At 41.1% G+C, this 17,089-nt stretch overlaps 3 protein-coding genes across 6 annotated transcripts in view; 1 reads left to right on the forward strand and 2 right to left on the reverse strand.

Moving 5' to 3' along the window:
* Positions 1 to 5,733, reverse strand: part of LOC132891681 (MOB-like protein phocein) — a 34,320-nt gene extending 28,587 nt beyond the window's left edge. The window contains exons 1-4 of one of the 2 annotated variants that reach the window (XM_060929495.1): positions 5,627 to 5,733; positions 2,450 to 2,611; positions 2,279 to 2,368; positions 1,995 to 2,183 (exon numbers count right to left, since the gene is read on the reverse strand). In XM_060929495.1, the coding sequence (XP_060785478.1) occupies positions 2,133 to 2,183; positions 2,279 to 2,368; positions 2,450 to 2,611; positions 5,627 to 5,629 (306 nt within the window). In that variant the 5' untranslated portion in view covers positions 5,630 to 5,733 and the 3' untranslated portion in view covers positions 1,995 to 2,132. Of the gene's footprint in view, positions 1 to 1,994; positions 2,184 to 2,278; positions 2,369 to 2,449; positions 2,612 to 5,626 lie in introns of those variants that run through there. The other variant, XM_060929496.1, reaches the window with a different exon arrangement.
* Positions 5,734 to 6,217: 484 nt separating this feature from the next.
* On the forward strand, positions 6,218 to 12,601 carry hspd1 (heat shock 60 protein 1). Of its 2 annotated transcripts, XM_060929498.1 has the most exons (12): positions 6,218 to 6,328; positions 8,093 to 8,268; positions 8,632 to 8,967; positions 9,071 to 9,166; positions 9,258 to 9,351; positions 9,445 to 9,613; positions 9,941 to 10,040; positions 10,125 to 10,370; positions 10,448 to 10,622; positions 10,713 to 10,891; positions 11,019 to 11,208; positions 12,493 to 12,601. In XM_060929498.1, the coding sequence occupies exons 2-11, from the start codon at positions 8,095 to 8,097 to the stop codon at positions 11,172 to 11,174; spliced, it is 1,725 nt and encodes a 574-aa protein (XP_060785481.1). In that variant the 5' UTR covers positions 6,218 to 6,328; positions 8,093 to 8,094; the 3' UTR covers positions 11,175 to 11,208; positions 12,493 to 12,601. The 2 variants fall into 2 exon arrangements, with proteins under 2 accessions (XP_060785481.1, XP_060785480.1); XM_060929497.1 differs by lacking the exon at positions 12,493 to 12,601 and having other exon boundaries at positions 11,019 to 12,128.
* coq10b (coenzyme Q10B) overlaps positions 12,055 to 17,089 on the reverse strand; it is a 42,640-nt gene continuing 37,605 nt past the window's right edge. For both annotated transcript variants that reach the window (XM_060929499.1, XM_060929500.1), the window contains one exon: positions 12,055 to 14,149. In XM_060929499.1, coding sequence (XP_060785482.1) covers positions 13,982 to 14,149 — 168 coding nt within the window. In that variant the 3' untranslated portion in view covers positions 12,055 to 13,981. The remainder of the gene's footprint in view (positions 14,150 to 17,089) is intronic.

The raw sequence follows: 17,089 nt of genomic DNA on the forward strand, positions 1-17,089 counted from the left end.
TTTATTGTTAAAAGCACTATACAAATAAACTTGACTTCAGCCCAAGGCTGCCCCACATTAACATAATCGCATGTCTTTGGACTGTGGGGGAAACCGGAGGAAACCCACACAGACACGGGGAGAACATGCAAACCCCACACAGAAAGACCCCTATCAGCCGCTTGGCTCAAACCCAGAACCTTCTTGCTGCGAGGTGACAGTGCTAACTACTACACCACCGTGCTGCCGCCATACCATATCCTCACATTTAATTGTTATGCATGTAATAACTACTTGTCTACCACTACACCACCGTGCCACCCCATTTTAATCACTATTTTTCAATTATGGTGAACAAATAAAATAAACTTAGTACAAAAGAATGCTATAAGAAAACACTTTGGAATGTGCCATTACAGGAAAATGAAACTCCTGGGTGGTAAGAGCATCACAGCAGCCTGCTATTAGTTACCTGAAATGTGTAAATTGAACATCTTTCTTTTAAAAGTTTTATTAGAAATATGTTATAGTGGGCGGCGTGGTGGTGCAGTGGTTAGAACCATCACCTCACAGCAAGAAGGTTCTGGGTTGGAACCTCACACTCGACAGGGGCCCTTCTGTGTGGAGTTTGCATGTTCTCTCCATATCTGCGTGGGCTTGCTCCTGGTGCTCCAGTTTCCCGCACAGTTCAAAGACATGGAGATTAGGTAAAATACCCAGCCACTGCGATTGCACAAGCCAGTGCATAATTAGTGCCGGTTAGACTGGGGAGGGTTGTATCAGGAAGCACATCCAGTATAAAAACCATGCCAAATCAAATAGGCAGAACAGATCTGCTGTGGCAGTCCCTAACAGTGTGATTTTTTTTGTCTCATCTCATTAGCTCTAGCCGCTTTATCCTGTTCTACAGGGTCGCAGGCAAGCTGGAGCCTATCGAAGCTGACTCTGGGCGAAAGGCGGGGTACACCCTGGACAAGTCGCCAAGTCATCACAGGGCTGACACATAGACACAGACAACCATTCACACTCACATTCACACCTACGGTCAATTTAGAGTCACCAGTTAACCTAACCTGCATGTCTTTGGACTGTGGAGGAAACTGGAGCACCCGGAGGAAACCCACACGGACATGGGGAGAACATGCAAACTCCGCACAGAAAGGCCCTCGCTGGCCACGGGGCTCGAACCCGGACCTTCTTGCTGTGAGGCGACAGCGCTAACCACTACACCACCGTGCCGCCCTGGGGTTTTTTGTTTTAATTCTAATTCTTCTTAGTGCCGTTTGTGCAAATTTAGTATTGATAATACACTTAATTCCATTATTAAACAGTCACCATAGCACCATCTTGAAACTTTTCTTAGGACCACAATGGAAATAAGAGTTGTACACTTTGTTGTGCTATCTTTGGTTTTAGCTTCATGTATTTAATTCAATTGTACGTTATTACATTGTCCGACTTGCGTGTAATTTTTACCTTAATAAATCCATCCATCTATCTGCCAAAAAAAAAAAAATTGAAATGTTATAGTGCAGCTGTATAATATGGCTGCGAAGCATTTTGGCCTCATATCAAAGTGGACTAATAAAGTATTTATAAAAGAACCCAAATATGACCTGTGTGTTCTCCAAGCATATACACTACACTCAGAAAATAAAGTACATTATTGTAGCTTTAGGGGTACAGTGGCTTGTCACTGGGGCAGTACCTTCCCAAGCAGTATATAAAGGGTACAAATAAGTACCTTTTCGGACACCGTTACCTTGAGATCCAAAAAAAGAGCCCTAGGTGTACATTAGTGTAGACTGTACCTTGGGGAACAGAAATGGACTCCAACCGTACCCCTATTTCTGACAGTGTACAATAGGAGACTACAAGATAAAAGTTGCATTAAACTAAACCAGTAATACACCATCACCGGACTCCTAACCATAGCATTAACCAGGCTGATCTCCTGAATATGATTCAATCTCACAGCACATTTATATAGTTTCAAAATCAGACAAGACATCAAGTTTCCCCCAAATTCACTTTATTAATATAACAAAGTATGATCATAATTATTTACAATTGACAACATAGAAAGAAAAAAAAAAAAAAAGAAGCAGCCACTCCTCGGGGACAAGTGTGGTTATAACAGACACTACCAGGGCTTACTCAACATATTTTCCAAGAATATCTGCATCCCGGAACAGAAAATAGTCCTACAATTGAAAATATAAAATTAGGACAGGGTTTATGAATGTTTTCAAGCACAATAAAATTATCACAAATTTATCACAATACAGGAAAACTGTACCTTCTCATCGAGAACCACTTTCGTGCCTCCATATTCCGGTAGTAAAACTTTCTCTCCAACTTTCACACTAACCGGTGTTACAGTTCCATTCTGACAAAAAAAAGTAATTATGATTAACATCTCCAAACACAAAAACACATACAAAAGTAACATTTCTGTGGTAATAAACACCTTGGTGGCGGTTCCAGGTCCCACAGCCACCACTGTGGCCTGCAGCACTTTGCCTTGGGACTTTTCTGGAATCATGATGCCTCCTTTCGTCACAGTCTCTGCTGCTAACCGCTCCACCAACACTCGGTCAAACATGGGCAAAAATTTCCGGAAAGCCTTAGCCTATGGAGGGGTAAAGATAACCAGGTGTGAGACATTTTGTGAGACAACATGAAGCAATGTTTTCATCCATGTTAGCTCCAGAAGAGGGCACTAAAGACTGCAGAATCACACATTCATCTTGAGTCAGGATCACTGTGAATCCAGAGGCTATCCAAGAAACATTGAGTACACCATAGATAGGACACCAGTCCATCACCGTCCCTCAATCAGCAAGTGTTAACAAAGGAATTTTTTTTCTTTTTTGTGGTACTGATAAACTGCAGTGTTTCTAATGAAAAAAGGTTTATTAGCATTAGGTGCCCAATCTACCGAGCTATCATTTTACTGAGTGCCTTCACAAACTGTTTTCCACTGAGCCAACTGTGAAAAACTAAGTAATAAAACATGCCACAGAATAAGAGATTTACAACACCAGCTGCACATAAATGTGTCCATGTCCTTGAGTGAAGGTCATGTGTGAGGGAGGGGAGGATCAAGGACAGGACCATACTGGGGTAAAAGTGAGGGAGGAATCTGGAGGCTTTGTAAATGTTTACCAATTTGGTGAAGGACAAAGGACACCAAGATAACCCTCAAAGGCTGAGGCAGACAACATTTCTGGAAATAACTGACTACTGGGGGGGGGGGGGGGAAGCGAACTGCCTCAATTTACATTCATTCAGCACTTTTTTTTAAACTATACGGGGCATTTTTAAAAATTGATATCATTTCACAATCTAATAACTTTGCCAATTCTTGTTCAATTGAGCTCAAACCTGAACAGCATGTGTGGAAACAGGTCAAATTTTTATTTTTTTAGGTATAGAAATGCCATTCGCTGGAAAAGAAAAGGCGTTGTGTGTGTTAGAGTACATTCGAACACAGTTGAACAAGACTGCAGCGTTCATTTATGAGAGAATTCTCTAAAAATGCGCCAACTGCAATGCAGATTTGGACACGGCACCAAATGTTCAAAGAGGAAGGCTGTCTGTGTGTGTCTGCGTGTCAGGTGGCACATATATTGAAAATTTGTGAAATTGTTCATAGAATCCACGTTTTAATTTCTCATTCAAATTCTGGGGAATAAATCTTACATTGCTCAACATTAAGCCTGTTCAGTTTCATTTGCCTAGACTGTGTCATTTCTGGGATATCAAAAAAAAATTTTTTTTTTAAACACCCTGTACATCTACTTACAAGCACACAACTATCACAAGAGCCAGTTGAGATGCATGTGCTCCACAAGTTTCTTTCTTTTCCTTCCCTTTTCAGGAATAGACCATAAGTCCACAAGAACTTCTTAAACTATGCTCAAACTTTCATCTCCAGTAAAACGTGAACAAGCAAGAAAACCATGAAAGATGATGAGGACTTGATAAGTAAAATGGAAGATAATAAAATGACCAAAAGAAGAGTTCATAATGGATCTCAGAAAGCTCCCTGCTCTGGGTCAACAACACAAGATGTGATCTGATGGCTTCTCCATTAGAGGCGATGCACAGGAATCAGGATTCACCTCACGTGCGACGCGACGTAACCCGGAACTGGATGTAGACGGAGCGCGCGCACACCACTGAGCTCGATATAAAATCTGGAGAGCTTATAGCCTATTCCCCGCTGCGGAGACGAGTGAAGCCATCTGGCCGCCATATTACCACTCCCACCGCGTGTATTTGGCTTGTGTATTAAACCGTGGTATCCGATCAAATTTGCCCCCCCCGGCCAAAAAAAAACAAAAACTATTACCTCCTGTTATTTTCTCAACTTTACCCACATTCCTTACACATCTTTATAGCGCCCCCTTCACTGTTATTGTTTTTTTTTTTTACTTTTCCAGTCCAGTCTCATCATTTTAATGGCTTTTTTATTACCATAATTATTTTTACAGAGATTTCAATTTATCTTATACAAGTGTACCTTTCTCTTTGTCGCATAATTCACTGTCACAATATTCATGCAGCTTGCGACCAATAAATACTGTTAAGACATGACTGTGAGAATGAAGTGAAAATGGCAAATAACATGAGAATTATAATCCTGTTTCAACAACTGTCCTAAATAGAAAGGAAGGACTGTACAGCCTTTGTGTTGGTATAATAATAATAATAATAATAATATAGGAAAACTATATGAAAGAGAAAGATACACTGTATAAGAGAAAATCTGAAATCTTTAAAAATAACTATAGCAGTAAAAGAGCTATTAAAAAATGATCAGACTGAACTGGAAAAGGGAAAAACACAATAAGAGTGAAGGGGAGTGCTATAAAAGTTATGTAAGGAATGTGGGTAAAAGGTGAACAGGAGGGAATCTAAGGGGGGGAAGAAAGTCAGGAGATACTTTTCTTGGGGCAAGTTTGATCGGATACAACGGTTTAACACAAACTAAATACACGCGATATGAGTGGTAAGATGGCGGCCAGATAGCTTCACTCTGACGAGCCTATGAGCTCTCCAGATTTTATATTATAGAACTCAGTGGTACAGACACACGACTCACCTGTATCAGTGCCTTTCTTTATTAGGCATCGAACATAAGACGTCACTGAGTGTTATAAAAATCATCATCAGACATAATCTGTGACCATGTGGCAACTGAAAACACCGCACGTTTGCAGTAGCTAAGCTAACTAGCATTAAAAAAAAAAGTCCTGCAACTGTAGAGCACTTTATAAATTCAAGGACGTGGTATACCAGGCATTAAATCGTGTGCTAATCCATTACAGCCATGTTAGAGGGCAGAAATGTGGCCAGATCACATCCAGAAAGTCTTGGTACCTTAAAATGCATGAAGGATTATTTTAACAAAGTACAACAACATGACACATGCGACATTTCTAATTATCATCCGGTATTAGAGGCTGCATGATGACCTTGCCGGCTACATCATTATAGCACTCCGTGTTCACTCCCCAGACTGACTGAGGAGGAGGGAAAAAAAACAGACAAAGCCTCTTTTGTTAGTTAGATCTTATATCGAGAAAAGAAAGTTAGGCTACTTGCTGAAATAATAAGAATATTTCATTAGTCTTCTTACCATATCTGCAGTTAGTCTTTAGCAGCTCTGGGTCCTACTGTATGAAAGAGCAATGAGAAGACACCACGGCGCGCGACCCACGTGAAGAAAGCTCTAGAAGCCCAGCGCGCATGCGCAAAAGTGCACGCTGCCTGATGCAGGATTTCTATAATATTCCAGTACAAACCAATAAATGTATGCTGTGGTAGTGGTGGGTTTGTTTGTTTTTTCAGTACTTATTAACTTTTTGTAGTTTAGAAGACATTGAAGAAATATTGCGAAAACATTATATCATGTACTTGGATTACCCAAGCTCAACCTTTGACCTCGCTTTTTTTTTCTCCAATAGCATTCGCGAAAATTCTGGAAGTCCGGGCCCCGGAACGAGCATAAATATTGTTTTAATAACTATTATGTGTAATTAAATGACTTCTATCTGGATACTTTTATATTTTATATTTGTAGGCATTATGTGACGTAATAAAATATCACTAATAGTATTTTATTTGAATACATTTAAAAAGAAAAGTGTCTTTTTTTCGTAACCAAAGTTTATTCAGGTTTCGGGGCGGGCCGGTTTGTTACCCGGATGTAGAAGCCCATGTGCGTTGCAGTGGAGCTACTTGTATTGCAGCAGGAGCTCTCTCTCTCTCTCTCTCCTTGTGTTATATCATTCTCTCTTCTCTCTGTTCTTCAGCGGCTTCGGTTCCAGCCTTTGCTAAAGTAAGTTTTATTACATTACTAGGTTGTATTTTTATCTCTTGAAGAGTATTTGTATGGGGTGCTTAAATGAAAAATCCATAAGCTTTGTGAAAGTAGTAGCAGCAGCTAGTAACATAATTTGATGTACTGAAGCTAACGGAGGATAAGATATATAGATAGATAAACCCAATGCTTGTTTTATATGAAATTTCTGTCTCACGCCTGTTTTTAAATGACCGTGATTAACCAGGTGAAGAACTGGTCACGTTGAGAAATGAACGCTAGCTAAAAATGTGGCACAGATTAGTTGGTGTTAAAACGGTGCTTTAAAAGTTGATTCTGGAAAATTTACTGGCTGTAGTCGAAGATGATGATGATGATGCATGCATGCTTATACAATCTCATTACTACTCTCTTTTACCTTACCGAGATACACTTGCTTATTTATCTGTCAGAAGCTTTTATTCAAACAGCTCTGGCTCTAGAGCACAGCACTGACAAGGCGGGGACTTGAACCCACAACCTTTGAGTTAACATTGCTATTCGGTATTTAAACTGTAGACTCTCTCACTGTCGACAGTTTAAATACCGAATATGGCACAAACGTGCTGTACTTTCTTCAGCACCTTCAATGTATTATTTAGGGTTTTTGTTTGTTTTTGTTTTTTGAGCCAGTGTGCTCTGGCTAACCCGAGGCACTTCCGGACGTGTTGCCATGAGGACGATGAGCTTGACCTTGTGATGCATGACCTGGACACACGTGGGACAGAGGGAGCCACATGAATGTAGTTTTTAAATCCTGTAGTTTTCAGAAGGCTCTGAGACGGTGATGTATAGTGTAGGGTCATAATTGACAAAGATGGATTGAATTGATCTTGATATGTGAGCTTGATTAAATGTGGTTCCTTGTTGGGAAGCAGACTGACTGACTGACTGTAGGAGGATCAAGCGCAGTTTCTGCAACCAAACTACTGCACTTCACCTGAGCACCAGTGGGGGCGCTAGATGGCAACCCGAACTTGTGTAGTCATGTGACTCGAATTTCAATTCCACAGAGATCATGGATGGGGTTTCTACAGGGTGTCCCACAAGTAGGGAAAATAAACACTTTTTTTAAAGCAAACTGTAACTTTTCATATTTACTGAAAATTCTCTACAAAACTGCTATTTATTTGTAAACACAGAAAAAGAAAGCACAATTTTATTCATCACACACTTGTGAAAGTTCCTCTCTGCATTTAACCCATCTGAAGCAGTGAGCACACACATGAACAGACATACCCAGAGCAGTGGGCAGCCATGCTAACAGTGCCCGGGGAGCAGTTGGGAGTTCGGTGCCTCGCTCAAGGCCGTCCCATATTAACCTAACCGCGTGTCTTTGGACTGTGGGAGAAACCCACGCAGACACGGGGAGAACATACAAACTCCACACAGAAAGGCCCTCGCTGGCCGCTGGGTTCGAATCCAGAACCTTCTTGCTGTGAGGCGACCATGCCGCCAGTGGTGGCTGTCCACAGAGACCGTGGTGGTGGCGAGAGTTGGCTGTCCCACTCATAATGAACTCGTGTTGGCACATCTGGTGTTCTGCACGTATTTGCACTTCGAATGCACTCCTTTAAGTCTTTGATTTCCAGTACTCCCCCCCCCCAAAAAAAAAGACTATTTTGCTTAAAAAAAAAGTATTAATTTCCTCTAGGTATGGATACTTTTGGGACACCTTAGAACCTTAGAATTTTCCAGATTAGACAGTCTCATCAGTTCGATGGTGTTTTTTTTTTCTTCCAGAGATGCTGCGCTTGCCCAGTGTGATGAGACAGATGAGGCCAGTGTGCAGAGCTCTAGCTCCACACTTTACCCGCGCCTATGCTAAGGACGTAAAATTTGGAGCTGACGCCCGGGCACTCATGCTCCAGGGAGTGGACCTGTTGGCAGATGCAGTGGCTGTTACTATGGGACCAAAGGTTAGTTTGTTGTTGGCTTGTTTGACTTTGTGGGGAGAATGTCAGATTACGATATTAAAATATATTCAATGCACACTGGTAAACCTTTTCATATAACATGATTGAAGGTTAGTCTGCATGATTGTAATAGATAATTTTAGATGAACACATGACCACACATATAAACGTGTACTATATTAGTATTGGTAATAGAGGTCATTATTAATTTTAGAGTATCCAGACATTGTTTTATGCCGAACAAAAATAGAGACTGGGCATTGGGTAGTGTGTGGTTTTTGTACTTCCTTTGCACCCCGTTATTTAGTTTATGCAAACTAAAGATCTTTTGATACAGTATGTCCTAATGTTTTTGTCATTCATCAGGGTCGCACAGTTATCATTGAGCAGAGCTGGGGCAGCCCAAAGGTCACCAAAGATGGAGTCACCGTTGCCAAAAGCATTGACCTTAAAGACAAGTACAAGAACATTGGAGCCAAGCTGGTGCAGGATGTGGCTAATAACACAAACGAGGAGGCAGGTGACGGCACCACCACTGCCACTATACTGGCACGGGCCATTGCCAAGGAGGGTTTTGAAACCATCAGCAAAGGTGCCAACCCTGTAGAGATCCGCAGAGGAGTTATGCTCGCTGTGGAAACAATCATCAATGAGCTTAAGAAGCTGTCCAAACCAGTCACTACACCTGAGGAAATTGCTCAGGTGAGTGTTTGAATGTATATCATTCATGGAAGGGATTGTGTTCTGTATAGGGCTGGATTAATACTTTGTCAGTTGACTGTAAAATATTTCTCCATGTTCACAGGTGGCAACTATTTCTGCTAATGGAGATGCTGAAGTTGGCACGATCATTTCCGACGCCATGAAGAAAGTGGGACGTAAAGGAGTAATCACTGTAAAGGTGTGTTTCCCTCCTTGTTTAGTTGCATTTAAACGTGGTGAACACTTCCCGGATTTTTTAATTTTTTTTAAAACTCTTCTGTGTCCTCCAGGATGGAAAAACTCTGCATGATGAGCTGGAGATCATTGAAGGCATGAAGTTTGACCGTGGCTATATCTCACCCTACTTTATTAACACAGCTAAAGGTCAGCATGTACATGGTAGTCCTTGATGAAACACCGTCTAGTGTAATTATCCCAAAACTCTCCTTCACTCAGTATCAACTCTGTTGTCTATAGGTCAGAAGTGCGAGTTCCAGGATGCTTATGTGCTTCTGAGTGAGAAGAAGATATCCAGCGTCCAGAGCATTGTGCCAGCCCTGGAGATTGCTAACCAGCACCGTAAACCTCTGGTCATTATAGCTGAGGATGTAGATGGCGAGGCTCTTAGCACTCTTGTCCTCAACAGGTTTGGTGTTTTTTTTTTTTTTTTTTGGTCCCCCCCCTAGGATTTGCATCAGTGATTGGGTTATCAGGGCTCAGTGGTTAAGAGACACTGAATTGCCACAGCTCCAAGTCACAGCTGCACTCTTGACCTCAGCTCCTTCTAAGTTGGGATACACAAGAAATAACTTTATTGTAATTACAGTAAAGGCAGTCTTTTTCTCTTGTGCATGCCCTGGAATTTTAAAAAACTTCCTAAATACAGCTGTTTGTAAATAATTTCTATTCTTGTTCCAAAAACTGTTTTGGTAATTAGAAGAGTTGGGCTGTAACATGTATTTAACTCCTCCAGGTTGAAGGTTGGACTGCAGGTGGTAGCAGTAAAGGCCCCAGGCTTTGGAGACAACAGGAAGAACCAGCTGCAAGACATGGCAATTGCTACTGGAGGAGCCGTACGTGTTTTAACCAAACACATCATGTCTTCCAGATAAAACTTAGCCAGTGCACAGTTATGATGTATGCCTCTGTTCATACAGGTGTTTGGCGATGAGGCTGTTGGCCTAGCTCTCGAGGACCTACAAGCACATGACTTTGGCCGTGTGGGCGAGGTGGTCGTGACCAAGGATGACACCATGCTGCTGAAGGGCCGTGGTGACCCAGCTAGTATTGAGAAGCGTACCATTGAAATTGCTGAGCAGCTGGAGAACACCACCAGTGACTATGAAAAGGAGAAACTCAACGAGCGACTGGCCAAGCTCTCTGACGGAGTGGCTGTACTCAAGGTCAGGAGGCAGGCCTGGAAAATGTCTGTTTAACTGTAACACAGTGGGGTAATAGTGGTTTATCTGCTCTGTTGTAGGTTGGGGGAACAAGTGACGTGGAGGTCAATGAGAAGAAAGACAGAGTGACTGATGCTCTGAATGCCACTAGGGCTGCTGTCGAAGAGGGCATTGTTCTTGGAGGTGGATGTGCTCTCCTGCGCTGCATCCCTGCCCTGGACCTCATCAAACCTGTCAATGATGACCAGAAGATTGGTAAGTCGTCTGAGAAAAGTACTGAATTAAAGGGGGAACAGTTGTAACGTTTGAGTGTGCTATTAACCAGTACGAACGTTTCTTTCTCAGGTATCGATATCATCCGCAGAGCACTGCGCATCCCTGCCATGACCATTGCCAAGAATGCAGGAGTGGAGGGCTCTCTGGTGGTGGAAAAAATTCTGCAGAGTGACTCTCAGATTGGTTATGATGCCCTTAACGGCGAGTACGTCAACATGGTGGACAGAGGAATCATTGACCCTACAAAGGTGTGCTACAAATGTTGGTTGTCTCTTTTTAAATTTTAAGTTCCCGCATGGTGAAAATGATCCCTGAACATGTAAATGAAAAATTCTACTACAGATGTGCTAACAGTCTCTCTGGCTCCCCCTGCAGGTGGTAAGAACGGCACTGCTGGATGCTGCTGGTGTTGCTTCTCTGCTCACGACAGCAGAGGCTGTGGTTACAGAGTTGCCCAAGGAGGAGAAGGAAATGCCAGGAGGAATGGGTGGCATGGGCGGGATAGGAGGGATGGGTGGCATGGGATTCTAAACTCCACTACCACATGTGCCATACAGACTTTAAGGTAGGGAGGGTGAGGGTAGGGGCCACATGTTAACCCTTCCTTTGTTCCCCCTCACCTGCCCAGGAGTGTGACAAATGCAGAAGAAATGGGTGAACCACATTCTTCTCAAAACCATGTCTGATCTCGCCTCTCCACTCAGGGCTGAAGCTGACCTGACCCTGTTGCTCAGAAGAAAAGTATCAAGTGACCTGTGTGATCAGTCCATACACAACATGCTCAGTTTAATCATTGGTTAATATGGAAAGCAGCAAGAATGCTCTTTTAATTTGTCCTGTTTAAGCACTGAGTAAATGGTATTAAGGTTGGAGTACTTGTTGCTAAATGTAAATCTCTTGTATTTAAAAAGCAACAGAAGCAATTCACAAGGGTTGAAATCTGCCTCTAGATGGAAAAGCAATGTGTTGAACTTGATCTGGATGTCAGCAAATTCCTTTTTTTTTTTTTTTTTGTTCAGTTTCTTTTGTGTATGTAATGTTTACACCTGTTCTAAACATTCACTTGTTGGTCAAGGCAATTAAAAGTATCTCACTGAAGAATTGCATGCTTGGAGCTGTTCTTGATGTAAAGTAAATCAACATTATAAATGCTGAAATGAGCTGCTTGCATAGAATACCAGGAGCCAGATGTAAGCGTGTTAGGTCTAGATTCTGTCACTTGTCTTTTGTCTGATGGGCTTCTGGGGATTGGTCTTTCTTCAGCTGTGATGGAAGCTACTAGAAATGGAGTTTTGCATAAATTTGAAGAGCAGTCTTAAAGAAGCTGTCCATGAGCAGGTCACAATGCACACCCTTGTATGTCCAGTGATGGTATTTAAGACTGCTGTTCAGCATAGAATAATATTCACAGTGAAAACCTTCCAGCTTTTATTTTTCAGTTAAAGTTACAAATGTATGGCAGTAAATCAATGTTTTGTACAATAATTAATTAGTGATTGTGGTTTATTTAATAAAACATGATGTTCCAGAATAAGATTTTACACCGTGCCATCTCTCAGTAACCCCATATGGGTGTTGTCTCATCTACAACCAAACTACCAAGGCTGGTATGTATTACAGGTTTCTAAGTGTTGTGAAGGTACAAAGACAAATCTTCTAGAGGTAGAAGACTCCGTGTTTCTGTTTAAGTCATTTATTACACCTATAAGTTCACCAATTCTAATGCCCATGAAAGAAACAAATTTCCTCATCTCACTTAATGACCCTTTAAACCACACCATGATTGACAACCATGAGGCAGATATAGTGTTGTGAAATCAGACCCATCCCTCATTTTGTCTCTTTTCAGGAGAAAACCATTAGAAGAAAACTCTATGGTGAGCCTGGTCACTTTGGATGCTTATAAAAACAAGTAACTGAAGGTTGGTGAGGTTTTTTGGCATATAATGTATTTCTCATGCTCCAGGCTTATTCTTTTTCACTCAGTTAAATGCAACTTCATAAACTTCACCAAACACCCCAATCAAAACTACTCATATCTTACTACAAGAAACAAAACTATTATACACTGTAGTCTAGTCTTACATTAGTTATATACATGTGGCTTTCCCATAACCAAAATAAATATATGTATGAATATGTTTGAAGAGTGATAAATATGTGATGTGCTGAATTCAAAAGCAGTAAGGGCATGCAGGTCACTCAAAATCTGAAGGTCTAGGTTTACAGATACCTCACTTTACAGTAAGGTCATGAGAGCTATGCAGGGTATTTTCCCCATCAGCCCCCTGAGTTTGGGCCCTTTTAAAGGTGCAAGGATCTATCTATTTAAAAAAAAAAAGAACACTTTACAATTATATTGCACACTTTTACAATATAACACTTGTCCCGAGATTTATACACTTATTGAGACGCACTATAAAAGATGTTACATGTTGTGCTCCCAACAATGAACATTCAGCAGTTAAAACTATATACAGACACGTACCAACATCCATCCTTCAGACTTGGCAACCATGTCACCACACTACACAGGGGGAAAAAAGTTAGTGCTGTGCAAGCGTTTCTAACATGTTCGATTTCTCATAGCACTTGTCATTGAAAGCTAAAGCTATACTCATGCTGGTGTGGAAGGATCGCTGCCTGTCAGTCTTCCATGCAGCACTAACTGAACGCATGTATTCAGCCACTGCAGCAGTCAAAGCACATGTATAGAATGTACCCTTTATATACAGGCACTCAAATCAAGTCTCCTTGTGAGTTTAGGAACAAAAAACATATGACTGGGGGGGAAGAGTTGCTAATTAAGGGCAATTCACAGTGTATATCACCCAGACTGGACAAGTCCAGTTCTTCTAGATTGTTTTTGCGTGTGTTTATTTAAAAAAAAAACATGGCAAAAGCTTACAGGATTCAAAAAAGTAGCTTAGTCTTGTTCAATCCTACTGAAATCCCAATCCCACACATCAAATAACTAACTGTCTCCATCTCCTTTGCACCATTCACAAAACCAACATCTGTTTACTGAGCTCTTGCCAGACCTTCCACATAGTCCAGCTGCCATTAATATATGGCTCAAAGTGCAGTTCTAAAATAATTAGAGATGGAGTGATGCAGTTATACAGTAAACTCGCCCAACAATGTCAAGCCTGCAAATTAGATCCAGCCTCAGAAATAACTTTGGATAAAAATGTAAAAATCAAATGGTTGTGTTTGGACCAGGCACTGCAGATACCGAAGCAAGTGAAGTTGTGTCTGTTAGCTTCCCCTCTTCGCACCCTTTACCAGAACTCCCTTAATGCCCTCCCACCCTGGACACTCCTCCGTGTGGAGAGATGCTACGTATGGTGGACCTCATGGAACATCAGCTCACGGGGGATCGGTGTCTCAGGGCCGTACAGTTTGCAGGCCCGTCGTTCAAACGCTGACACCATCTGCTTAACTACTTCATCAAAGAACATGGTGGCCAACTGCGAATGCAACAGGGAGCGGAACTCGAAGGAAATCTGTCGCAGAAAGAGACGGGGAAAGTGATTAAATGTGGGCTGAGCGTATTTAACGCAGTTCAAAACCAGGACCTTACCTTGTCCTTACACACTGAAACTAAAGACAATTCTCTCAACACAAATGATTGAAAACTTAACCAATACAGTGCCAATCAAAAGTATGGACACACCTAATTCAATGTCTTTTCTTTAATTTTATTAATTTAAAAAAAAAAAAGACACGTGTTAAAGTAATGATGTGTCTCTTTACTTAGGGGTCATCCACAATTTATCATCATCATCACGAGCGTACAAACCGTACGCCGGGGGGGGGGGTTAATGACCAGGCGTACACTTTTTAAAAATGAAAAAAAATGATGATCCGTCAATGTGCGAATCGGTGGCCGCCATGTTAAAAACTTCGCGCCACATCGGTGTTGCCAGCTAGCTCTACACGCTTTCTTTCAATACAACAATGGCTGACCCAGATTTTGACCGCATTTACAAATTTGTGAATAGCAGAAATACCGCTATTCACAAGACTCCTTCAAACAAGTACAAGCAGTTTTTAAACATTTATTGTTTCCTGCATTCATCTGAGAGGAGGCAGTTAGGGTAGGACAGGCTGCTTGGAAAGAATCAAAAACGAACGTTTCAAAGCCAAAAGGCAACAACTCCCCTTAAAAAGACAGTCCCTAATTTTCAAAAATCAGACCCTCCAGGATGTTGCGATTTGCAACTTCAACGCAAATTCAACCAATCCCCGCGAATTCAGGGCGGTGTTGCAATTGTATCCAATCACCGCAACTTTTCCGCAAATTTGACCAATCATTGGCGTCGTCGACAAACTACCTTCCGCCTTCAGGGGTGATAGCGTTCCGGCGCCGCGCCGGATTTCCGGCGTACCGTGGCTGGGGAAAAAAAAATAAAAAATCTAGTTCGCCCATTGTCCTGTGTCATTCTGAGATGCGCAGATAGACAGTAAAGGGAATTCGCATGATATGGAACTAGTGGGAAAAAAGTGCCGTCACGGCACGAATTAGACCCTCCGAGGAAATCCGGCGCGGCGCCGGAACGCTATCACCCCTGCGCCTTACTTCCAGTGTTGCCAGATTGGGCGGTTTCCCGCCCAGTTGGGGGGTTTCAAGTGCATTTTGGCGGGTTTTGAACACATTTTGGGCTGGAAAACAGCAGCAGTATCTGGCAACACTGCTTACTTCCGTGTTTCCGTTCAAGAGAAGCAGCATGTGCGAGTCAGTGTTTATATAGGCTTAAATTCTGTTACTGAAAGTGTGTTATGTTTACAGTGAAGGACTGTGTGCACTTTACATTTTTTTTTAACTTAATACAAGAAATTAATGGATGCCAACATTTTTACCAAAATGGTATTTTATTTTCTGTTGTTTAGGCAGCTTCAGCATCATACTGTGAGATTCTGTTCAAATTGTTTTTTTTCTTCTATGAAGCCTGAGCCATTTATTTTATTAGTTTATAATTATTGTTTAATTTAGTCTTCAGGAGAGACTGCCTGCACACAGTACTAATATTAATAGCTTTTTTTTTTCTTACATGAAAGCTGAGGCATTTATATTATAAAGGTAACTTCATGTTGTGCTGTGAGGTTCTCTGCACTTTAACTTTTGAACCAACAGGTGCATTTGGATAAGTAAAGCCGATTTTTCTGCATTTTTGTAGTCCTGGTAATCTTTTATACTGGTAAAGTTGTTTATAGGACCATTTCTCAGTGTCTTTGTTTTTTTAATCAATAGTTTTTCAGTAATAACTTAATATTTAACATACTCAATTTTAATCACAAAAAGAGAAAATCGCAACAATTTCTCGCAACTTTCACTTCCTCCCGCAATGTAATCACAACAAAAACCTAAAAAACACCGCAACTTTCATCGCAATTTTTTTTGGAAAACCCCCCACAACAGCAGACATTTTAGCCTGCAACAATCACAAAAAAGGCCCGCGGAATCCTGGGGGGACTGAAAAATGAATCGCCTGCTTTCTATGAAAACTTCTGGACCCGTCTTATGTCTTTTCTTCTCTTGTGAATCTTTGTATTGTCCTGTCATCCGATTTTAATAAAAAGTAATACAAGACATGGTTTTATTTTGAATTCCTATTCCACGTAGATCCATCATTTTTTTTTTTGTCCGCTAATGTACACTTTTTTTGGGGGGGGTGGGGGTGGGGGGGGGTTGCTCAAAAGTCTACTCTTTGTAGACTCATGATAATGATGAAAAATTATGGATGACTCCTTAGTTGAGCAGTTCTTGACACATGGATTACTACAGTTGTAAATCGTCCTATTCCACTGTATTTTTATTATTTACTGTTTGATCTCAAAACACATTAAGGCAAGAAATTGCATTAATTGACTTTTGACGAGGCATCTGTTAACTGAAAAGCATTCCAGGTGACGACCTCATGAAGCTGGTTAAGAAAATGTTAACAGTGTGCAAAGTGTCAAGGTAAATGCTGGCTACTTTGAAGAATCGAAAATATGAAACATATATTGGTTTTTAACACTCATTTACCACATAATTCCATAGTTTTGGTGTCTTCAATATTGTTCTACAATGTAGAAAATAGTCAAAATACAGAAAGGCCTATGAATGAGCAGGGGTGTACAAACTTTTGACTGGTGCTGTACATCAAAGAATAAAACATTTAAACAATGTTTTAAAAGTATATGTTAGGTTTAAATATCTATCCTATTCCTGCTGTACAAGTTTTTTTTTTTTTTTTTTAAGTGACGATTGTGTTTTAGTACTCAAGTCAAATTGTAACCAATTCAGTAGAACAGCTAGCTACAAATGCTTTAAACATACACAATGCTGACTGTGCAGGACAAACCAGAGCTTGCAGGTAAATATCTTGAATACCTTCACATGTGGCTCTAAAGGACGAGCTTCTCAGATGGTTTGACAAAACAAAACGGACAAGTACAAA

Source organism: Neoarius graeffei, chromosome 9 (assembly GCF_027579695.1).
Source record: "Neoarius graeffei isolate fNeoGra1 chromosome 9, fNeoGra1.pri, whole genome shotgun sequence".
Taxonomy (NCBI): domain Eukaryota; kingdom Metazoa; phylum Chordata; class Actinopteri; order Siluriformes; family Ariidae; genus Neoarius; species Neoarius graeffei.